The sequence below is a fragment of the Anas platyrhynchos genome, chromosome 8, assembly GCF_047663525.1.
Source record: "Anas platyrhynchos isolate ZD024472 breed Pekin duck chromosome 8, IASCAAS_PekinDuck_T2T, whole genome shotgun sequence".
Lineage (NCBI taxonomy): Eukaryota > Metazoa > Chordata > Aves > Anseriformes > Anatidae > Anas > Anas platyrhynchos.
The window spans coordinates 38,863,986-38,889,097 of record NC_092594.1 but is presented as its reverse complement, the minus strand read 5'-3'; the positions used below and the strand labels follow the sequence as shown (position 1 = coordinate 38,889,097).

The 25,112-nt window shown below is 43.5% G+C and overlaps 1 protein-coding gene across 3 annotated transcripts in view; it reads left to right on the top strand.

Annotated features, from left to right (window-relative positions):
* The window catches only part of NEGR1 (neuronal growth regulator 1), a 261,319-nt gene that overhangs the window by 209,180 nt on the left and 27,027 nt on the right, over window positions 1-25,112 (top strand). For 2 of the 3 annotated variants that reach the window (XM_027463717.3, XM_072041506.1), the window contains exon 7: window positions 415-456. The exons of the other annotated variant lie outside the window; for it this stretch is intronic. In XM_027463717.3, the coding sequence (XP_027319518.3) occupies window positions 415-456 (42 nt within the window). The remainder of the gene's footprint in view (window positions 1-414; window positions 457-25,112) is intronic. 3 annotated transcript variants of the gene reach the window in all.

Sequence of the window (25,112 nt, the reverse complement as noted above, 5' to 3'; positions counted from 1 at the left end):
AAATACCTTCAATAAACTGGGGGGGGGGGAGGGGGGGGGAAGAAAAAAAAAAAGGCTTTTTCTAGGCAGGTTTCAGTATATCCCAGGAGAAATGTTGAGAGCTTCAAGGGCAGCTTTGCAAAGGTGCCAAGCAAAAATATTTGCATATTTGGAGTGTGATAACCCTCGTGTTGTAAACCACTGACACATGAATAAAGTGGCTGGAAAAAGAAAGACATTGATGTGTAGTTCACAGAAACACAAGTCTGGTCTACTGCATGTTCGTCCCCGGCCTCGGATGGCCAGCTGAGTCTTTAAATAAACTCGTTGTGTGTGTCTGTTGCATGACTGTTTGCTGTCTCATTCTGTATTTGTCTTCCATGTGTGATTAACTCCCAAATGTTCTCTTTTTTTTTTCCTTTTCCCTTTTTGTAGAAATTATTGAGCCTACTACCTCTAGTCCTGTCTCAAGCCCAGGTCAGTATCCACATACATTCACAAAGTATGTCTGGGTACTTTTCTCAAGGAATCGTGACTGATGCATTGCCATATCAATAACAAGAATTGATTACGGGCAGTTTTGTCGTGGTGGTGCTGAACTGTCTCCTTCCTGTCTTTGTGCATTCATTGGTTTGTCTTTCCTCAAAACGTTTATATTTTATTCTGTTCTTAAATTTCCCCGTTTGAGAAAACTCTTCCTTGCATCTCTTTTTCTCTCTCTCATTCTTTTGCTGCCCCAGGGTTGTGTTGTAGATGTACACAGGGCAATGCAGCCGTGCAGTATAATTATTGTGTGTTTTCTCTGTGATAACCTGACTGTTCTCTGCTGTAAACATGAACGTTGGTTTGAGGCTTATACAGTTCTTCCTGTGTCCTTGCTGAATAACCCATAGGACAGCTCTAGGTCACTGCTGTGAGGTCCTCCTCGCTCGTGCTAGGGTGCCAGAAGGTGTCCCTAAAGAGGTAAAAGCCTGCTCTTGTGCTTGGCCATCGGTAAGAGGTCCTGACCACCTGTGGTGGCTCCCCATTTCACAGGGTTTTCCTGTTTTTGTCCCCAGCACACAGCCAGTGGAGCCGGTCAGCCTGGGGCTGGCCACTGACTGGGGGCTTCCCAGAGCCTGCTAAAGGATGGCACTGGGCTGGCCCCTGGGAGCATGGCCAAGCACTGCCAGCTGGGCTTGGGACTGCCTGAGTCTGCTCTAGCTCCCGTTCCTCCACATTAAACATCTTCCCAGGACGTGGTTACAGGGGCAGGCCAAGCAGGTTAATATTATTTCCATGTGCATACGTGGTAAGATGCGCAATGGTCAGGTCTCCTGCGGGGAGGGGAGTGGTATCGCCATTGGGATGTGCTGTGTGTCTTACATAATTAAAGAATTCCGTCATGTTCCCTTTACTTTTCTAATTTTAGCCTGGTAAATATCCAGCTAATACCATCAATATTGCTGTGAAGTTACATAGCTGCAGAGGCAATTAGAAAGTTTCCAGAGTCAGACACGAGTCCCTGGTGTGCTGCGGATCGGCAGCAGGGAGGGGTGGGAGATCATGGCACAAAACCTGGTGCCTGGCTCTGTAGCTGATGACGACAGTAAAATCAGGTGTGTATCTTTGTTTAAAGTCAGACTCATTTAGCAATTGTTTGAATACATTCTTCCCTGTATTCACTGATTCTGTTAGCAGAAAATTGTATTAATACTGCCATTATTCAGGAATAGTACTTGTGTTTGGTCTGAGAACAGGGAAGGCAGTAGTTGTATCCATTTTTGAATTTATTTGTAAACCCCCATTTTGCACACATTCTGCACCAATCGGACAGGGATCAGTTTGACTTTCTTACACAAGTGTAGCTGCTGAGCGGTGGATTTGCCTCTTGCTTCCCTGGATAACGAGACTTTGTGAACTCGGTATTGGTATCAATAGTACTGTACCCTGCGGGGCAGTTTCCTTATCTTTGAGCAGCCAAGCACCGCAGGAGCAGGAGCAGGCTGCCTGAGGTCGAAGGCTGAGGAGCATCTGCTCCAGCCCTGCCCGGGCAGGGGCAGCCAAGGAGGTTGCTCAGGGTCATGCCCAGCTGCATTTTGATATCGCCACGGCTGCAGGTGCCACAGCCTCCCTGGGCAACCTGTGCCCAGCGCTGGGCCACTCTCACAGGGAAACAAAGATCTTCCCTTTTGTGGCTGCTGCCCCGTCCCGTCACTGGGCCCCTCTCAGAAGAGCCATCCCCATTCCCCCATGCGCTGGGGTGCACGGGGAAGGTCCCCAGAGCCTTCTCGAGGCAGAAAAGCCCCAGGGTTTTAGCCACAAAGTCCATCAGACCCCCTCTGTCTGTCTGCTTCCCCATGTGCAGGGATGGGAATGAAAAACATGGATAAAGCAGTACAAATGCATTTCTCCTTCTGTCTTGCATTGGTCAGAAACTGAAACATCAGCCTCCTTCCTGAATCTAGGGCTTGCAACTAGTTAATTTATTAGTAGTCATTTGTAACTTCACTGCAGCTTCAGTGGGGGCTTTTCCTGGAGAAGGTCTGGTTGCTGGAAGGAGATGGAAACTTCTCAGAAGGAGGAGTGCAAATGAACAATGTCGCTGGCATCTTCGGATGCTCAGACCTGGAGCTGCTCCTGCCTCTGGTTCCCACAGTTTGTCTTATCAGTCATCTATTTTATCAGTTTTGCTTAAGCACTGGTTAGGCAAAGAATAACAATAACTCCCACCTAAACAGCCAAAATACAGCACTGATGATGAGGTTCCAGCATTTTCTACTTCTCTTAGTGTGCAAACTCTGTCAGCATTGAAACTGGTACATATAAAAGACCTTTCATCTGACTGATTTTCCTTCTCATATTCTGTATAATTATTCTAAGTAACTACTTCTATTGTTAACACTTCTATTGTTAAAAGTTATTTATAAGATATGTGTAAAATTTTATTGCAGAAGTTTTATGACATTTTGTAGATGTTCATAAGCCATGTGACAACAGCCTCAAAATGTCTTTCAACACTTGCCTATCAAAACCAATGTGGTTTAAAAAAAAAAATCCTTAATGACTCCTTGCAGTCCAAACAATGAGCTACAAACCAGTCAAAACATTTATAACGAACGCAAAACTAAGAGTGTGTTTGAGAGCCGTGGTCACGTATGTGTGCATTCCACTTCTGGAACATTTGGGAGTTTACTTTCTCCATCTTTAAGTGTAAATGCCTAAAGCACATAGAATTAGCTGCAAAAGTTAAAAATTTGGGGCCACAGTTGGTATCTCTTTTGTTAGCCATTTCCAGGAGCTGTAGTTACTTACAAGTCCTTCATCCTTCAGCGTAATTAGTTCACAGGTGGTGTCTGGGAAAGTCTTTGAAGAAGCTGCTGAATTCTTAACGCTGACTAAATAACTAACAGTGACAGGTCAGAGAGAATAATTGAGGAATCTTCTTTAATTAATGATTTCACATGTTATAAGGCACTTTTATAAAAATTGGACTTAGAGGGAGGGGGCTTTAACTTATTTAATATTCTCAGGAACAAAACCTATGCTTAAATGAGCAGTCTGGGCAGGTTGGACAGCTCCTTGAACTTCAGCTACTTCTCCCTGATCTGCCTCACTGCATATCTAGGATGGTTTAATATGTCAGGATACCAAAATACTACCTGCTTTCCGGCAGGCTCTGTTTGTTTCACAGGAAACATGTCAGTTCCCTGTTACATTTTCTGTTCTCATGAAGTTGCAGTTCCCATTTTAATCAATACATGATTTGTATAAGGGAAATCTAGAGTTGTATTCTGAATCTCAGAATTTATGGCGCTGTTTCTTGCCATTAATTTTGTGTGTATGTGAAGAAGGCATCGTGTCCACTGAGCCAGAGACTTCTGCATGTGGGCAGCAGCCACGCGGTGCAGCCACGGCTGGCACAGCAGCGAACCCTGCGGCTTGGGTGAGCGCTCGGCCACGAGCCCCAGGAGGGAAGGAGGCTGTCCCCGAGTGCCCTCCTTCTGTATTTGACCATTAGGGCACCTTTCAGAAACATAACAACACCATAGGTCATGTAGCCCCAGTTTACAGGTATAAAGGCATACATAAGGTTACTGAGACTTGCTATCAAAAAAAGCAGGCATCAAAAAAAGGAATTAATCCTATTTAGTAATTATTGTAAAGTTTCATATTCATAATGTAGTGTTGGCATTTCATGTATTTCAGAGTGCCAGGCAGATGTGAAACTCCAGCATGGTGCTCTCTGCTGGAATAAACACAGTTTATATGTTCACCCCGCATTATGCATCTGCACACTTCATCCGGTGTGCAGTGTGTTACTGCAGGACTGTGCAGCAGCTCAATGCAGGTTCTTAAACCAGTAACTCCTCAAATTATATACCTGCTACGCTATGGGGAACAACTGCCTTAAAAGCATTATTTTCACCTGCCGTTACAAGCAATTAATGTATGTTTCAAAAATGTTTCTAAATCAGTCTGTGAAAGCTGCATTCTCAAAATCTGTGGCAATAGGTAAATGTTGAAGTAAAATGCATGTTTCAAGTTACAGTCTATGCTCTGTGACATTCTCTAAACTTTAAAGCCTGCATCATTTGAGAAGTGTACTATTCACTGCTCGCTGACTAGATGTATTGTTTAATATAAAAAGGACTACTTTCTATCAGCTGAAAAATAGGATTAGAAATAGGTCATTGTGAGTCCATTGATAACCTACTTGTTAAGCTAAAATGTAAAATGCAAGAGTATCTTTTCTGATATAATATTGCCTACAGGCCTTCTGTCATGGGGGATTTCAATATTAATGAGTTTTCCCACAAACCTGAGAAGCCCACATGGGTGGCAAAGCTGCTCTGACACTCACCAGCTTGCTCAGCCAGGGCTTCACACAGAAATGAGAACACCCGAATATTTCAGAACAGAATTCATTGATCATTTTGCTGAAATATCATGTTTTAACCAAGAAGTGCTCTTGGGAAATGGCAGGAAAGCAGTGCAGGGACGTCTTTGAAATGATGCTTGTAGCATATGAGGAGGGTAGGGGATGTGGGAGGCAGGGACTGCTATCCCAGGAGCTGCTGCTGCCGTGGTGCCCCCGTCCTGTCCGACATGGGGCAATGAGCCCCCTGCCCAGGGCTCTCAGTTCTTCGGGGCATGCTGAACGCCGCACCCCAAGGCTTGGTGTCAGCGCTTTATCCTTACAAAAGCCATTTATCCGCCCTGGGGCTAGGAGCACTTGCTCCCGGGCAGGCTGGGGCAGTGAGCCCCGGGCTTACCTTCTGCTCTTCATCTGCAAGTGTTGCTTACTGCCCCAAAGCATGCCAGAAATCAGGTGTTTGCACACCAGGTGTGACCCCACACCAGGGACTCCCAGGAGGGACCACAGCCATGAGCTGCAGTGCTGCACCAGCACGGCAAGGGCACACCAGTACCGGGTCTCCCAGTCTGCGACTGCAAGACAGTCAAGCTGCTCCAGGAGAACCTGCATATACGGACATGTTGCGATTGAGCAGCGAGAAGTTGGAGATCCAGAATGTGATTCATTAGCAAAAAGAGAGCAGTCTTTGTTTCTATTTATCACATAAGGGTATGTTTTATGTGAAGGTTTTATCAGCCAGAATTGGCTGACTACAGTCATTCATAGAGGAATAAATATGCATATATCCATCTAGATGAGATGTGCAGCCATGTGCAGAACTTGAAAATGTGTATGTAACTGTGTATATATAACTTCTGGGAGGGTCCCAACTCTGCACAGAATGTAAAAGTGTCTGCAGCTACAGGTTGGGAAGGCTCTGACAGCCTTGGGTTGCTGCAGGAGGGAAGGCTTGGGGGAATAGGGGACTTGTCAGAAAATGCCCATTTGAAAGCTCCACGAATATGTCAGGTTTAAAGAAATTCAAATACAGGACTGTTGAGTTTTGAGTGGAAAAAAAAATACTGGCTTCCTTCCAGGCTACCCATCTTTTCCCAGGCTGCACTTCTTTTCTTGTCTTTCCCTGTCTGAATTTCTCACCAAATGGAAATTTCAGTTTCTTGCCAGCTTCATCTACAGTATCTATGCAACGTGGACATTTAGATGCAGTTGGCAGCAATATCTCTAGCTATGTCGGATGAAAACCGACATCCAAAGATAATGTGGGATCAGCCATTTCCTTATTCTGAACCCAATGTTTAAAGGCATATCTTTACATCTTTATCTTTCCTTATTAAATACCAATCACAAGACAGTCTACCAAACTGTTTTTTAAATAGTTTGGTCCTTTAAACTTTCTAGATGCAATCTTAAGCATTTCATCAGGCAACCCAAGATAGACTGGATTATGCATTTTACTTCCAATATTCTCTTCTTTGTTAAAGAAAGTAGAAACTTATAGAGAAAAATGTAGACATGATAGTTGGGCCACCTCACGTCCTTTGAGGTGTGCAGTCATGAAAGGCTTACGCAGCAGCTCTGAATAGTAAAACAAATGTTGATTTGTCATGAGTTGTCACTGCTCCCAGGGTGGTGCATCTTGGTTTTAGCCTGTTTTGGTGCAGGACTCTACAATTTTTGAAGATGAACCTTCCACAGAATAGGAAATGGTTTTAGAGGCACAAACACAGCAGTAAGTGCAGCAGAGCAGCCCCTGAACACTCGCAGTGGCAGGAACAGCCCCTGGCTGCGAGCAGATGGAGGTCACTCACTTGTGGAGCTGCACTGAATAAAACAGAGATGGTTTGCTCAGAGCTGGACCAGAGCTCAGCGTCTCGCCTGTATCGTTCAGGTTATATACAGAAGCCACTTACATGGTGTCCTGCAGCACCATGACCTTTGCTGTCTTCCGGGCCCAGGTTGCTAATGAGAATTTATGACCTGAATACTAAAAAATGAACAATCTCTTTTGAAGGGCATAGGGCAACACTCAGTGTGAGTGTGGTAGTACCAGAGGTTTGTCTCTTTGAGCAGCAAGTCTGCATGGGAACCTTACACCCATTTAGGACCTAATATAAAAGTGGAAGGAAAAACATTAAGAGCCCAGATGTCAGGCCCAATTCACCATATGCTACTCCATTTATCCAGTAAGTTTTACAAGGAAGATTCACCTTGTAACTGTTCCTATGATTTGGCTCCTGTATATGATTTTCATTAAATCCAGATTTTAATTGAACCTCTGAATTTTGAGGTATCGGAAAACCTGTGGAGCCAGCTGGTAAAAGTTTTAAAGATGGTTTTCTTTAAGATGAAAGTTTTGCCAAGTATTTTGCCATTTATCCACCTCTGAGTAAGACATTCTGCTAAGAATCTCTTGGTGTTAGGCAACAGGAGACTAACCTGTCCTGCAGCAAGGTCCCGTGCTGCACCATACTGCTGTTGGTGACACTGGGCGAGAGGTGGACACGCAGAGCTGCCTGTCGAAACACACACGAAACAAAGTGATTGACCCTGAGCCGTTTGCACGTTAAGTACAAAATGTTCTCTCATTGTTAAGGTCTATGTCTCAGCTTGCATTTCTCTCAGTCATATTCCAAATGGTGGGGATGCATCTTTTTGGCTTCAGAAATTTTTTGATAGAATTTGTCCTTCTTAATATCTCTGATTGCGACTGAAATGATTGCCTACCATTCAGCCTCCTTATTCAACAAGCACAGTATATAAAAATACACCGAATGAGTTTTCTGCCAAACTGAGGCAATTCAGAGAACAACTCAGATTTGAAAGATCAAGAGCATGTTCACTTGAATGAACAGGGTATGGATTTTATAATAGGAAAACAGCAAGTAATTTGAATAGTCCGCAGTAAATTGTCAAAGCAAAGCACTCGAGCTATAGAGACATTTCGGGAATAAGTAATGCCTGCAATGTTGTTTGTAAGGTTTCCATACCTGTGGTCCCCCATGGCCTCCCATTTAGAGCACTTCATTTTAAATGGAGGAGGAGATGTGTTTTACAAAGAGGTAGAAAGCCTCACCCCGGTAAACGCAGATTATCGCTACCCAGGTCTCATTGAGTTATGTGGAAGGTTCATTTTGCAGAAACATGAAGAATTTTTGTAGCTTAAGGGTTATATGCAGTACAATTTAGAAAAAAAATAAAAATGAATTGTGTATGGAACAGAATATGTCCTTCTCCCCTGTGTCTCAAATAGTATCAAAGGCAGTTTTAAAGGACTCCAAATCCATCTCTGTCTTCCAAAAAGCCTAGCTCTTTAGAAAGGCATGACATAGGGTATGCACACAAACTGTGACTCCAAAAGCACCCTTCATTCCCACCGGGGTTAGAGAAAGAAAAAGGTGAAACTTCCATCACCGACTGCCAAGCTTTCCTACTGCCCAGAGGTGGGCGTACACCATTTTCCCTGCCATTACTTTTTTTTTTTTTTTAATAATATGACATCCATAACTACTTTGAAAGTTGCTAGCATTCCTGCCCAGTGCCATGTATTGTCTTCTGTCCCGTCTCTTAAAATCCTGCTTTTGTGCCAAAATCGATGGCAAACTGAAATTGCCCATTGGCCGGATGGGAAACGTTCTGACTGTCTGTGTGCTGCTTTCACGTGATCCAAGGGACATACACGACATTAAGTTTATCTGGTTGCTACCTCCAAATGCTGTGTTATGTGAAGAGCTGAGCTGCAGCTCACCTACAAGGTGATTGCTGAGGATATTGAAGAACCTTTTTGGCATGCTATTTTCCTGCTTCGAAGTGCATTTCAATATTAAGTGCAGCATATTTCTACTGAAAAGAACAAATTCATGAATTCAGAAGGGTGTTGAGAGCAGAAGGCTCTTGGCAGCTGTCCCCAGGCCCCCAACAGCTCTGCGGCTTGTGTCAGGCCCTTTGTGAAGGAGCTCAGGCAGCAGGGAGCAGCCCCGTGTGCCTTTGCTGGTGTTGTCCCCAGCCTTCCTGCACGTGTCACTCACGAGGCCGTAGCTGCTGTAGCTCATCTTCTCTTTTCACCATGGGGTACCTCCTCTATATGTTGTGCCAGCAGTGCATGCAGATGCAGATACGCGTCCACACAGAGCCATTTGCAAAAATCTGGATGGTTTCAGACCCAGCTGCCTCCATACCACTGACAGTATTTCATTGATAATTCCACTTCTGGAAAAAAAAAAAAAAAAAAAAACACATATTTATAGATCAAGATACAGCAAGGTGCAGACTTTCATTAGTGCCCAACAGGTTTATATGTTAGCTGTTCAGGGACCAGTAACTGCAAGAAGTGGGGGACAGAGTCCCAGGGCTGATGCAAGCAGCCTACAGGTGGGGAAGGGGCGTCCTGCCGAGGCACGCACTGTCCCTTCTTTCAGCTGTCTTCACCAAAATGTTATACTAATGGATAGAGACTTTCAAAGTCACAAGTCTTAACAGGAGTCTTATGCCTAAAGCTGCCAGTCACATTTGAAAAATCTGTTTTGTGTGGTGTTTTTTTTCCTCTCTCTCTTCTACATAATAACACATGCAGAGCTGAGCCATAATGTCTCCAAAATCCTCTGGATTAAGCTGAAAAGCAGGTGGGGAAGGCTGGTGCATGAAAAGCCTCCGAGTGCCAAATCCTCCACCGGCAGCACGAGCTGTGGCCTGTGGAGAGAGAGGCAGCACCTGGAGGGGGCCTGGGACTGTGCAGGCCTTCCTTCAGTGCGGGGGCCTTCACCGCGGGCTCCAGCGTGTGCAGCCAGAGGCAGGGGGTGCCTGGTTCCCCCGCAGCCTCCCCCAGACCCAGAGCAGCTGCTGCTGTGTCCTGAGCCAGGATAACCCCACACTGCTCATCGCGGGCAGCGGTGGCTGGAGATAAACCACACAGCACGCTCTGGTGCTGCACTGCTGCTAAAGGCCCCATGTCCCCAGGCCGTCCCCCCATGTCCCCAGGCCATCCCCGTGTTTACATTTACACCAGGAAGTGTGGCTTTTATCCGCTACTGTACTATCATAGAAAAAAAAAAGCAGGAATAAGTACAACATAGATTTGGTCATGTCAATGGCCTGCTAGCACACCATTTTCCGTTACAGGATACACATCAATGAAAAGTAGATAAAACTGATCTTTATAGTAAGAGCTTCTGGTTTGCAGTAAGGAATTAAAACACTGTTCAGTTTCAGTTTAGAGTCAGCACTTCAGAGGGGCTCAGTAGGTCGTGGTGATGGTTGGATTGGATGATCCTGAAGGTCTTTTCCAACCGAGGTGATTCTGTGATGATAAGCGCTTTCTGTATTTTTTGTGGCTGTAGTTTATGTGATGTTTGCTAAATCCTCAGCTCACAGATGGTGGACCCCAGAATTAAAGCAACAGCTTTAAATAAAGGAATTAAAATAACAGCTTTAAAGCAACAGCTTGTGTCCCTGCACAAGCAAGAGGTTGTCAGCCTCAAAGGATTAAACCTTATCACAGAGAGGGGAGGATGTGCCTGAAATTCATATGCTTACATCACTGTTGTATAACATGAACACACTGAAGACCAAGGGTCCCATATCCAGTCATACTGACAGCAGGGTGTGTTGCACAGTCTCAAAAAACAATTAAAGCATAAAATAGCTTCTAGAGTCAGACAACAGGTTCTCACAGTTTAAAAGCTGCTTCGCGCTTTCCCCTAGGATCACCATCTTGCAAGCAAGGATAACTCTAGGTGCAAAAAGATACTTGGGTAGCTGGGTAAGAATAGCTACAGGTGCGATTTATGCTTAAGAAAGGAGAAAGGAAGTTGTCAAAAGGAAAAATCTGCTTTGCTAAGTGCTGCTGCAGAAGGGTTTGTTATACCTGGAGAGTTTAGCATATGTTAAAGAAGAAAGGAAGAAATCACATTTTCGTAACGCGCAAGGTGGCCTGGTTCCTGCCACCCGCGGTCTGTTTCCCAGAGCCCCACGTGCTGCGCAACAGCCAAATTGTCCTAATGGGGGTGAAGTGACAGAGGAGATGAATGCCTTTCCCTTGAGTCATTTTCTGATAAAGACACATCGCTTAGCTGCAAGATGACAAACTATATGTTCAAAGTGACAAATCATTTAATTAAAATTTACAAGCGGTTAAATACTGTTTGACCCAAATGGAGGCAGTTATCATGAATCAATTCATGGAGGAGGAACTAGGCTTCCCAGCAGATCGATAGCTCACAGCTACAGTACCTGGACAGTCTCTGCATTTCTTATGTGTTAAGAGCCCTTTTGCTGGCTGCTGTGCAGTCTAGCTCACAAAAGATCTCAATCAAGTTGAAAAGTAGTAACAATTTTACTTAGGCAGTGTTTGAACACTCAAGTTTCATGAATAGTTAATGTCACATCATGAGTTCAAGAAAAATGGTCTTCTATCTTAAGAGCAAATAGCTCAACTTTTGATGAGTTATGTTTTTTTATTGCATATACAGGCCAGTGGAAATTGTAATCATCTTTCATGAAAAGGCTCGACAGTTTTTATTATAGGAAAGTAAGGGTGGCCATTGCATTTACTAACTAACGTAGTAATGTGAAATTGCCAGGGTAACACACTTTTTTATTTATGCTGCCAAGCACATAATGTTCTGGTAGTTTCATAAAAATATATATTAGAGGAATTTCACATGCCAGCAAGCTGTAGATCTCTTTTATGTATATGACTTATCCGGTGTCCTTCAATTTAAGACATACCCCATTACAAAGAACAAGATTAAGCAGTATTGACATACAAGACAAACTCAAGAGATAATACTGGTCTGACCAGACATAATTCAAAGTGGCACTGTATTTAAACTCTTTTGGAATTAGTAAACAGTTTGACTTTGCTATTTATTTCATCCATCACCTTATTATAATGAGAGCACTATTGATGATTGATTAGATATCAGCGTGGTTCAGCAGTAGACTTCCATGAATTCAGGGGGGTTTAATTCACCTGTAAAACCAGAGCAGTATATACACTATGCAGAAATACGACCAAGAGAAATCCCAAAGAAGTGCTTGAGAAATTCAGCAGAATAGATGAATAAAAAATAAATCTTTAGAAATCATCTGACAACTTCCCCATTGGAATATTTGTTTAAGGGTTGTCAGCTCCTCCAGCAAAAATGTTCCTTTTTCATACACATTCACCAAAAAGGCAAGAAATCATGTACTAACCTGTTAACTCAATATCCTTTGTCAAGATCAGAAGAATGATGTTCAAATTGTCCAGAAGCTGTAAAGTTCAGTGTAACAAAATTGTCATTCGCAATGTTATATGACGTAGCCTGAATGTAGCAGAACCAACAAAATCTTAATGATATATGAGGACTATCAAAGGTTGCCACTGAATACATAGATTTAATATGCTGCTTAATTCAAAAGCTTATTTACAATGTCACGCTTCATATTGAGGAAAATGATTCTGACAACCAATCATTTAAAATACAGAAAGAATGATTTACAAAAGGTCAGAAGTACAAATATTTTACATATTAGCTACTATCAAATTCATTTCCTCTAAAAGTTAGAAGGATCAGCAAATGTCTTCAAAGCTATTTACAATATTTCAGCATAAGACCCAACCTCTAATTACCAATGTAAGTCATAAATAATTGTCAAGTATGCAAATGAACCCCAAAAATCTATCAAATTAAAGTAATTAGCTCCCAAGTCAAATTTTTCTGTCGCATTAAAATGCTTTTACTTTTCTTAAATGTGACATTTAAAAATGAAGGCAACATTGTCAGGGAAGCAGTTATTGTAAGCTGTCAAAATTACATGCATAAGTACCCAATTGCACATGCCATGCATATTATTTCAGAAACAATCTGACTGTCTGTGTCTTGGCAATTGGCTTTATAACCCGTAGCTGCTGGTACAGCACCGCACTTCTGAACTGGGCCCATTTATCAAACTGGACCCTTGCAGGAGACTCAGAATTGCCCACTTTATATGAAGATCTGAGCATGGTTATCTGTCACAGGGAGCAGCAGTTCTTGGCCAGGCTACCCTGCAGAGCCTTTCAGACATGGTGCTTTGGGGTCTGGATGGGAAACGGGTCCCCCCAAGTGAGGGACCACAACGCGGATATGGGGGAGCAGGATGGGGCGGCTGGCTTGCTTGTCCCAGTGCTTTCTCCAGCACTTTTCTAGTTGTCTTCTCAATGGCATCTTCTCCAAATCTGCATTTGCCATGTCCAATGGAAGGCCATGACCATCCAACTCCATTTAATTTTGGATGTCCATAACAACAAGAAATTGTAATTTATTTGTTCCTTGCCTGCAAGTTTCCCTCAGAATGATCCCTTTCTATTGCCATCCCACTCTACCTCTGTAGTTGTTGCTATTCTGCATCTTCCATTCAAAAAAAAAGGGATGTAGACTCAAAATTACAAGCTGGTTTTGTGTTTCCTTTACCATGGCTGTGCCGGGAGTGATGAGGGGGAAGCATGCTCCTGGTGTGCTCTTCCCACAGGGGTTGCCCCGTGCTGCCAACTCCTCCTGAGCACAGCAGCACGCTTCTTGAGCATGCATCTGCAAGGAAAGGCTTTCACAGGGGGAATAACACTCTGGTAAGACCTTCAGTTGAAAGCTATAGTGTATCTCTTAAAACATAGAAATGTATGTCACACTTAGCATGTTAGCAAGCACATCGGTCTGCTGAGCACTTTTGTGAAATAAGAAAGAATTGCTTTCTTTTGAATAATGAGAAACATGTATGCTAAGACATTGGAATAAATTTTTGCAAGCCTAAAATAGTAAAAGAAAAAAAAATAAAAAAAATAAAAAAGCAAAAGTATCAAATAGAAAATGTGTCAATAAAAAAAAATAGCATACATATGTGCATCAGAGACAGCGTGTATGTTGTACTGCAGGCATACAAAAAGTCATCCTGCTATAAGCAAATCTTGGAAGACAACTGTGACATCCTTATTTACTGACTGTAGTGGAGCTCCAGAACTAGGTAGCCACATGCATTACATGGGCCTACAGTACATGGGACCTGTTATTGCCTAATATGTTAAGTTTTCACATAAATAAGTTCAATAGAATTAGTTCTGATATCAGTTACAAGGAAGAATATTCAAGTAATGAAGGGCTTTGGTAGACACTTCATTTACAGAACTGATCTAAAAGTGATTGTTCATTCTCAACAGAAGAGCTTATTTTCTCCAAATTCTGAGGTTTTGCATATATAAACTACAGAGAAAAAAAAAGAAAAAAAACAGTGGTTTTCTTCCCAAAGCTGGGGCAAGAAGGACAGTTTGGGATTTGTACATCTCTCTTTTGGATTACAGCTGAAAGTATGCAATAAATAAAAATAGTCCCAGTTCAGTATTTAGTCAGAACTTGTGTCTGAGATCTTCAGTTTCTCAAAACCAGACATGTAGTTATCTCTACTGATGTCTTTTTGGAAATCTTGGGACATATGATGAGGAAATCATCAATTCTGTTTGCGATTATCATGCACTATCCCATAAAAACACAGCGCAGGTACTCCTGTATCAGACCACTCAGACTGCTGCGCGGTGATGCTGTACATCCCGACATATACACACTAGCACATTTTAATTCTGAGGTCATTATTTTTTACCATATTCTCTCCTAACAGCTAGAAATACGCTGTTCTGAGCAATGAACAGCTTTCTTGTAAGCGAAGTCAGACCCAAGCTGCGTTTCCTGGCTTTGTTGACCACACTGGTGTTATTGAATTATTTTTCTGCTGGCAGATAATAGGATGCTGTGTGTTGTACGATCCAGGTTACACAAGTCTGTATCAAGGTGTCACCCTTCCTCTATAAAGCAGTAGTAATTCTGAAAGGCAGTGATACAACAAGCAGTCATGTCAAATTCTCCATTCAAGGAATTAATGCTTTAGCCAGGACATTTAGTGAGCTTCAGGCATCTACCAAAGTGCCTGGTTGGTGACACCAGCCCCCAGCCAAAGCCTGGGGCACCGCGGCACCATCAGCTGGGTTACACAGGGGTCACTTTTATTTCAGGTCTGTTGCAGCTGTGTTTCAGCCTAGGAAGCACAGCGCTAATGGAGACATCTGCGATTAGACTCAGCTTGAGGGACGTTGGGGTTTTCGGCAGAAAAGGGTTTTGTCTGGGGCTTGTTTTCTGCCTAGATGTGCTTTCGGACAGGTTGCACGTCTGAAGGCAACCTCGTGGCCGTGCCTGCAGCACCAGGCTGGGCAGGCAGCCAGGCCTTACCAGCCCCTGACTTCTGTTTGAATCTTGAGTTGCAATTCTTGCCATTTCGAGGACCAGTTTTATTAAATAAGCCTTGTATTGTTAATAAAATCCTAGCCAGTGTTTCTAGCTCATTAATATGCAGTATCGGATCGTATAAAAATGACTATCAAGCTGTATTAGGCTTGCATTTATTCAGCTTTTCTCATATATGCTCCAAAGCGGCAGGGTGGATCTGATTCCAGAAAGCACTCTTCACTTGGCCTTTGGGCTAGGCAATAACTTTTATTTGAAAGCAAAGTTATTTGAGTCACAGAAGGTAACCTTTCCAAAGATATTACTGCTGAAATAAAACAGGAAATAATATTCCCCATCCCCCCCAAAAATCTTACTTTTTTTAATAATACCTTGGGTATATTATTTTTAGCATACCTGAAGAAGGGGAGGAAAGCCAGGCAACCTCAAAGAAAAGGGAAGTCAGGTTTTATTTCAAGCCATAGAAACAATAGAGCCCTTTGACTTATTAACAGTTCTAAGGTGGGAACATCTGTGATAATTATAGCCCTTTGAAATCGGATAGCACAGAGAAATGGGTTAATACTGCAAGTCAAGTATTTGAATCTGGTTTTGATCTTATTATGTAAAAAGAAAGAGGAGAAGGAGGACGGGGACCAGAGGAGGGTGCCTACTCCAACCAAACGCAGCCGCACACTGCAGGTTGCTGTGGGCAGGGGCAGCGAGGACTGCGAGAGGAGGCTGCCCTCCGCAGCGACACACGAGCATCGTCAGGCCAAAGATACATTTATCCTGCAAACAGGAGGACTCCTACCCGTTACGAAGTGCAGCTGTAGAGGAACTTTCCATGGCTTGCTCCCAGTGGAGGAAAAGTAGCTGCTTGTATGATAGATCTGAAATTGTTTTTGAGGGAAATCACCAGATACGTGCAAGAGCAGAGCTGGATGTGATAAGACAAGAGGCGAATTGCAGATTCTACAGCTGTGCTCATTTTTCTGTGAGAATTAAATGTCTGTTTAAAGTTTTCCACACATTTTGCATACAACAGGCATGTCCTCAAGGCACAGGAAAGAACTTGGAGCCAATTTCTAGGGAAGGGAACCGGAGCCCCAGCACAGCCCATGCACAGACTGGGGAGCTGGCTCCGAGAGCCCCCGGCTCAGGTGGCTGATGCCTGTCTCTGGCAGCACCCACTCCTCTTCCTGGGGAACGGGTTATATCTCAGGTTCTAGAAGAGAAATGAATGTTTCAGTCACCTCTACTTATGCTGTCTTCCTGGAATTTTTTAGTTTTTTTAAAAGGCCTGAAGAGAACACCTGGAAGGCTCTCTTCCCACCAGCAGGAGTTGGATATTTAGGGTCAGTTTTGACAGATATTTGTCCACACTGCTCTTAGATCCAGCACTGACCCAGATTCCTCACCCTCCCCACACAACCCTGTGCTGAGTTTTCCTTCATAGCTCTTCTGGCCCCTACCTGCTGCAGCTGAGTCCTGCTGCTTCTGTTCTACCTGCTGCAGACACGGGAATTACTGCCTTACCTTCTCCAGGGCAATCTTCATGTACATGTATATCCCATCAATACTCTTCTTCCTCCTTGGCTTTTAAACTGCCCCGCTATTCCAGCCCCCCTCGTGGCTGAGATGTTCTCCGTGTTCCTCTCGGGGCTGTGTCCAGGCTGTGTCCCCGTCCCTGAGGTGACCCATCTGCACAAGACACCAGCTGCCTCGCTGCATTGCCTGCACGTCTGTTTACACATCACAGAAAATATTTGTCCTCTCATGGCAAAATAGCATCGATGATTCACCGAAATCACAGATGCGTTTCTGAGGAACTGTCAGAGTCAAGCCGTGTGCTTCCAGTAAGCATGCAGTTGGCTATTTTTGTTAAAGTGCAGGTGGTTTTTGTTTGTTTGTTTGGGGGGATAATCAAATTGATTGTTTTCTGTTTTGTGTGTGTGTGTATTTGTTTGTTTGTTTGTTTGTTTTTACTGAGTTTAATTCACTATTCACTAGGTTTAATTTGAATAACCCTGCCCTCCAAGATGCTTGTGGCTCCTTCCCCTGGCAGCACATGCAGCTTTGGCACCTGGAGGTCCGTGCATTAAAATGCCAGCTCAGGTGGCCCTGGCACAGTCTTTGTGTCAGCGCTAGAAGAACAGGGGCGTGTGATTTAGGACTTGCCCACATTGCTGTGTGCTCCTGCTTCCGAGCAGCTATGTTCAGGCTCAGTCTGCCTGGAAGGCAGCGAGGTGTCAGCTCACTGCCGTCGATTACCTGCTCTGCTTCACTCCCCAGACAAAGCACTTGGCCATTTTCTTCTGTCCCCTTTCCTGGTTAGATGTGGAGCCCGCGTGGTTGCACGGGTTCATCCCAGCACAGTGGCTGGTACTTTGTCTGCCAGAAGTGGTCTCTGACCTTTGAGGCAGGTGTACATCAGAAATTCTCAAATTGTTGAAGGACACTTCATTTGTTCCAATACGAGTGCACATTTCATCTGTGGAAAGAAATTTGAGATAACTTGAATATAAAGGTTGATGTATGAAGCCAGATTTTATTCGATTCCTTCACAGTAATTTTCCTCATAAATACTTCTTGGTATTAAGAAATATTACTTGCAGTAGGAATGGGGTATGTTAGGGCTGCACTATTTTATCCTGCTAAACATTAAGGCAGTCTGTGTTTAGTGCCTGCTTCGTTTATCCCATTAATGTATTAGCAGGGCTCTTTTCCTTTGCATTATTTAATGGAAGGTTTTTTATTTGAAATGATCAAATCCATCTGTGTCTAAATGAAATTCCATTAAAGATACACCGTACAACAATGTAGGAGGGTTTAAAATTGTTTTTGTTTTTGCAGTTGCAACAAAGGCATGTCTGTAATATCCGAAAGATTAGAGTGAGCCTGCTTTGTCTGAGCAGCACTGTTTTTCTGATTTTATGATACCCAGCGACATTTGCTTGAAGAAAAAACTTGATAGACAGCAGCATGTGGGGAATCTATTATTTACACTGATTATCTACCAAACAGGCTTGTGTGTTAGGGCTGCTATTGTTAAGAGTCTCTCCAAATCACCATTGCCCATTTTTCCTGAGTTATCTGAATCCATTGTAAACATGTAAATGTGGAGTAACAAAAAGGGTGCGTGCCTGGCCCCATTGAGAAGCCCACACTTAGAAGCCACGGAGTAAGAACAGCATCAAGACCATATAATTAGAGCCAGCACTAACTATGGGGATTTTAGGTACCACTGCGTGATAATTGCTTTTAAACTGGAACTTTTCTGTTGGCAACCATATGCTAAAATTTAAAACGCAAGTTTGAAAACAAATCACACCTAGGCAATAAAGTTTTAACAATACCTTTTCATTGTGAAAACAGTCGCGGTGTAATTGTGCTTGCATTCAATGGATTCCAATGCAGGAGGTCGGGTTGTGTCACGTTTCTTAACAATTTGACGGCGTGCTTAAAAGATGCTGAACAGAAAATGCTCACAGCCGCGGTGGGTGCTGTGTGTTACAGCAGTAGCAGGTCAGTGCCGAGCTCCTTTAGGAGCACACGTTGGCACCGATGCCCAGGGTGCTTCCTCTGCGGGTGGACGGGCGATGGCTCTGCAGCCAAGCGCTGTGCACCGGGGTGTGTAACAGATTGTATGGATCATATGGATTGTAACTTCCGTAACAGAGGAAGTGTCCAAAATCAAGGGTTTTTTAGCTATACAGACCTTCTGTCTGATTATAAGATATGCCATGTGCCTTCCTCCTTAGAAAGGGTTTTTCTTCTGATATGTGAAATGCTCTTCGGCAGTAGCATCCATTTAATTGGCACGAAAAGGTTATCTTACCTTCTCTCAATTAAGTTACCCAGATTTTGCCCATCTGTCTGTTACTTTACTTATGATCAAACTACCATCATTTTTTTAAGTACTCATTATCTAGAAAACTTACTATTTATAAGTTAGAAAATCTATAAATTTGTCTTTCCCTAAAATAATGCAACTTTTCCTATATCGAATGTTTTACTGTAAATAATTGTCAGATTTAAGCCTGCATTTCCACAAGAAGAGTCACCGACAATTTGGAAAATTAAACATTAGATTTTTTAGGGTTCCATTTGTTATCGCAGCTGTTGGCAGTGGGCTGTCAATAGGGGAGAGGCTGTGGGGAGGCTGTTGACCCAGGTGGGTTACCCTAAAAGGCTGTGAAAATGGGGAGAAGCAAATAGGAGACAGCAAAAATGCTGAAGGCAAGCAGATTGGGCAGCCCCTTGGCACCGTCAGCACCCACGGGGCATGGCTGCTGCCCACCACAGCTCTTCCCAGCACCAGGGTCACATTTCCAAACACAGCTCTGCCGAATTGCCGGGTACATCTCTGACTGCATCCTCTGCCGGAGCACGGGATGCTGCATGTACCAGTAGGTCTGCCCCAGGCACTTCTCAGAAGTTGCTGACTTTGGAAACGCTTTGTTCCAGAGGGTTATTTGAGAGCAGAAATCAAGACAGTTAGAAACCTTTTGCACGTAGTTAACAACCTCCATCAGTCATGGTTTTGCTTTCTCTATCACCTTAATGAAACGCAGCTGTTAAGTGTTCACCAAGGAGGTGCAGTTTTAACAACTGCAAAATGTGTCAGGCATGCCCCAGCCCATTAATGAGCAAGCAAAAGCCATCTTACTTAAATTTTACATTACTGTCTATACTTTTTAGCTGCTTTCAGGTTAGTACTTCACTACTGACAACATCCAGCGTGAATTATTTGTGGGTATTCGAGTGGGAGCGCTGGGGAGGGCAGCTCTGCAGAGGGCAGGGAGGGGATCACACCTGAGCTCACACCTGGCTGCTGCCCCACGGACATCACAGAAATCACAGAAATCACAGAATTTCTAGGTTGGAAGAGACCTCAAGATCTTTGAGTCCAACCTCTAACCTAACGCTAACAGTCCCCACTAAACCATATCCCTAAGCTATGTCCCTAAGACATGGCTCTGCACAGCCAGGGAACCCGAATTCCCAGGCAAAGATCTCCTCGCTGATGAAGTTATAATGATGAATCGCTGAGCTAATCGCCATGCTTTGATTATTCCCCTTTCTTTTTAGCCCTGTAAATATAGCATTTTATATTGGAACTCAGTCATAAGTATCAAGTACCGGTATCAACTTAGATACAGAGCATGTTGCAAATGGGGTCCTCATGACTGAAACAGGAAATCCTAAATTCTTATTTTCTGTGTATTCACTAAGATACATGCAAACATACACGGGGGTAATATTTCATTTTAAAGCATTGCTGATGGCATATTGATCCCAAGTATTTACCAAACTAAGCTTTAATATTTTAGTGCAACAAATAGTTGTTTTCTACTTTCGCAGTTAGAGCAGTAATCTTGTATTCTTTGTATTCCTATCTAAAAACACAAAAATGCTGCATTATTCATTTAAATTAGAAATAAGGAACAAATCAGTATAAACCATTCATTTTTTACCATTTCTTCATCTAACAGCAGCTTTGTGCGCAGTGTGGACGAATAGGACCTGACAACTGCTATCATTATCAATCCCCTCAGTCTCTTTGGGGTTCAGCTTCTGAATCTTTCTGCCAACACTCACACTTCAGAGAATGACAAAGCCACTCCATTAAGGCCCTCGCAGTCTTTGTCCTCACAGCTCTGTGTCGGAAGAAGCCGAAGAAGTTGAGTAAATCCATCCAGGCAGAGTTAGCTGATAGGCAACCTGTGCAATATTGCCTGCCTCATTTCTCAAATATTTTGGTGTATTTGTCTCAGCAGTGCTAAGTGACTCCTGCCTACAAAATACATGAAGATGAAATTCTACCCAAAATTCCACCCCTCGACCTGGAGAATGGCTGTGTGTGTGTTAACAGAGAGCCAAATGTGGCTGCTCCCTACAGCAGAGCAGCGTATCGATGTAGGTGAGGCTGCAGCCAGGTGCAGTCCCCAGCATCTTCCTCCCTGCTCCTGCCATCACCCTCGGCTCTGTGGTTTTGTAAGCAAGAACTGAGACAAGCGACTGCTGCGTGTAGGCAGGAACACGCCCAGCAGAGTGGAGCCACCTCGTCTCGCAGTCTGTCGTGCCCAGTAATGATGTTTGTCAGGCTCCGTGAGCCATTACATGACATGTTTTTCACTTCTCTGAGGGGTAGGGCTGCACTGCTCTTAACAGATCTCTTCTCTTGACTCCCATCACTGTGATAAGCAAAACATTTTGACCATACATCATTTATAAATAATCTCTTGCAAATGTATGCCTTTATTTAAAATATAAGCATTTTGCATTTCAAATGCGTTCTGGGGATTTCGGCCTGTGCCGTACGCTATGTTCCTCTCTCATTAAAATGAATTTGGGTGACTCATAGCAGTGACACGAGGACATCAGACTGGAGTGGACCTTCTGAGTCATCACCTCCAGCCCCCAGCCACCACAGACACGGGCTGAATGCCGTTCCACTTTCCTAAATTACCAGCATTTCCCAAGCAGTATCATTGTGGTCAAAGCTCTGCTTAATCAAAGCCTCCATCTGGCAGATACTTTGAAAGGTTCAGATTTATCAATTTAACTTAACCAGTGAATTTTCCATCACTGTAGATTTCCTGCCTCGAGAATGATTGCATTTGCATAAGACTAGACAAATTGGTGTCCTTGCTGATTCATTGCTATACACAGCTCTTGGGTTTTCTTCTCCCAAGGTCAAGCTCCCTGCAATCCCGTCTGGCCTGCAAGGCACAGAGCACGGTTTCTCTTCTGACAAACATTCCTTTGGCCAAAACACTCGTGTGCCTGCTCTCGCACTCTCCGAGCAGATTACCTCTCCTATCACAAGTCATTGCTTTCTAATTCAGTCTTTTATAGACTGCCGGCCTGCTCCTCCAAAGCCATAAATCCTCAACTAACTTCAAGTGTCACAATATTTAGAGATGTTATCTGTGGGACTCAAGTGAGCCTTCAGAGTCCCATTATCTTACAATCTTCTCTTTTAAAAAACATTTTTGACAGCCCAGACTTCTTCGTCTTTTTCTTACTGCTTTGACCTTGAGTTAGTTTATCCCTGTCTTCTCAGTATATTTGAAATTTTGCATGCAAACTATTAAGGCTTTCTTCATGCAAACTATTAAGGCTTTTCTATAATAAATCATTAACCTGAATATAGCTAAATGAAATGCTTATTAACTTCTCTGTGCATAATCCATTTAACAGAATTACTCTTGCTTATTCAGACAACCCAAAGAGGTCCACGCTTTTGTCTACAAGGCATCACAATTAAAGCTTATAATTATTTCTGGTTAATGCAGTCCTTGGTGTTAGCAAATGTTGGTTTACACGTATCAGCATAGTACTTTTCCTAATCTCTTGTGTTAATTAGAGATAGTGATATAATATTACTTTGCTCTTTTTTATTCACTACCAGGAGAGATGTAGGAATATAATCCTATCTGTGTGTAGAGTACGCTTAAACATTTTCACCACTGCTAAGTGTTATAAACCATTAGGATGGCGTGGAATAACCGGGCTGGCAGGGGCCTTGCCTCCCACAGGGTGTTTGGTGCAGGTCAGTCCGTGAGAGTGGAACCACTTTATCGAGCAGCGCTGATAGCACAGGGAATTACTGGGCAAGGGGAGGCGAGAGCAGAAGCTTTCTCCATTTGTCTCTGTTCCTGCTGTAACTGGACTGGCCGCTCGCACAGGTCTGAGGACTGTTTTAGTGTACTAAGGGGGCAAAGGTGCTCTAAGGACCCAGTGCAATACGTGCACACTAACCCAGTTTCTGCAGCCTGTGGCTGTGTGTACACAAAGAGGGCTGCTCTTGGCACGTGCGGGTTCCTACCAAATTATCTTTGATTAATCTAACAATAAAATAAATTACTATCCCTCAATGACTGAAGCAAACACGTTTTAAATGTATTGCATCTTGTAAACCCTGGATCACATTATATTCCCAAACACCAGCCTTTTCGTCAAGCTCATTTTAATCTTCTCCTAGATGAGAATTCACTTGCTTTCATGGTACCTTTACCATGGATTGGAGCAGAATTTGCACTGCCAGATCAGCACAAGGGGAGCAAATAATCTGACCTTGGTTTCTATTGGAGACAGTTACCAGGATGTTGCTCTGAACGAGTCTTCACACAGAGCAGGAATCCTCTGCGGACCAACTGCTGTCCTCCTGCTTGCTCTGTGCTCCGGAGCTTCATGTGCTGTGAAATCAGTTATAAACAGAGTGCTTCACTGTAGTGGTAGCAGGAATTATGGAGGTGTCTAGGATAGCTGCAGATGTAATGAGGGAGTCCAATAATCCGTGCTTTTATTTAATGACTAAGCATACGTACCTCTAGCACTATCTCACTGTAGAAATATAAAGACTGCAAATCTGTGTGTGTGTCTGTGTGCATAAAAAAACGCTCAGTGCTAAGTTCTTAATGGGAAAAAAGAAGCGGTGAGTTTTGTGCTATTTTCAAACATTTAAGTCTTCTTGCTCATTTCTAAACTTTTTTTTTAGAGTGATACAGAGTTCCCTAAAAAAAAAAAAACAGGATGAAAATTAACCAGTCCAAGTCCAAAATGACCTTGCCTGGCACTGCATAGCAACGATAATGAAAGCAAGGACTTTTTTTTAATTATCAGAAATGATTATTCATTCTAGATGAATGGCTAGGCAGATCATACCAAGAAGTTTTAAATTTTAATAGTAATTTTGTTTTCTGTACAAAGTTCATAACACATCACAAGAGATCTACAAAATTGTATTAATATTTGGGAACAAAAATTTCTTTTGACCCAAACAATCCAAATGACACAGGAAAAGTCAATCAAAATGCCAAGGTGAGAAAGTAAAGAACTGCAGAAACTTGTTACATATTCAGGACTTTTTATGAGCCAGGCATGCCATTTTAAGCTGTATGCCACAGCATACTCACTGTGACATTGTAATTGATGCCATCCATTTGGCACCAGCAGCGAGAGGCAGGCATCTGCTTATAAATTCTCTTAGCAGCCCAGAAACACTTGGAGATTCCCAGAAGCCGCGTTAAAGTGGAGATGCACAAGAGCCTGGCAGGATTTCCAAAGCCGTGCTCTCCATCGGCAGCACCCCAGCAGCCGCACAGGGGGGGTCCCCAGGCTGGTGCAGCCCTGCAGGGGTGCTGCCGTCTGGCCCGGAGCTGCAAAGCCTGCCCTTAGAGCACAGCCAGCAGTGCCAGGCTGTCTCCACTGACAGCTGGCTCAGAGGGCTGAAGCCTCGCACCGTAATGTAGCGCTGTGCTTCTCAGCCTGTGCACTTACCCTTCAAGTGTTTTCCAGCTGCCAGTTCCAGTTTGGTGGGTGAGGAAGAATGGCCCAGCTCTCTGAGCCTGCCTGTCTCTGCTGTGGTATGCAGCCCCAAAAAACAGCCTGCAAGGCCAATTGCTGATCAGATCGCCTGTAGGCATGGCATGGATCTGGGGACTTTCCACAGTGAGAGCACTGCCTTTGGGGTCTCTTCAGGCCTTCGTGGACCAAAACTGAATAGCTCCAGTTTGGTTTTGTTTTTTCACACTGAAAACCACTGCAACTCTAAGTAAAACTTTATCCATTGGGTTATTATTGGCAGCGCCTAGTGACAGCAGGCTTACAGCAGCTTGCCCTCCTTAAAACATGTGAAGAAATGGAACAGGTATTGGAAGGCTGGGGAATAATTTTAAGTGTTGGCTTCATCTCTCTCCCTTTGCCAGTCCCTGTGAGCTGGCACAGGAGCTCTGGCTTGGGGTTCCCCATGGGAACACAGCCCCCCCGCCGTGTATTCAAATTCAGTCCCTTACACTTCTCCAGATTTCTTTCTCCTTCCGTTTTCTATCACATCAAGTGCTTCTGGTTTGTCAGCTTTGGGAGACATAATTCTTTTCTATTATTTACACAAGTATATGTGTTTTTCCCATTAATTCACCTAACACCTTTGTGCTGAAACGATCCAGATATGATTTAATAAGCTTTACAAAGATAGTGGTGGTTCATATGCAGGAAATCAGATTTACATAATTTTCCACTGGCTTTTAGAGCCACTG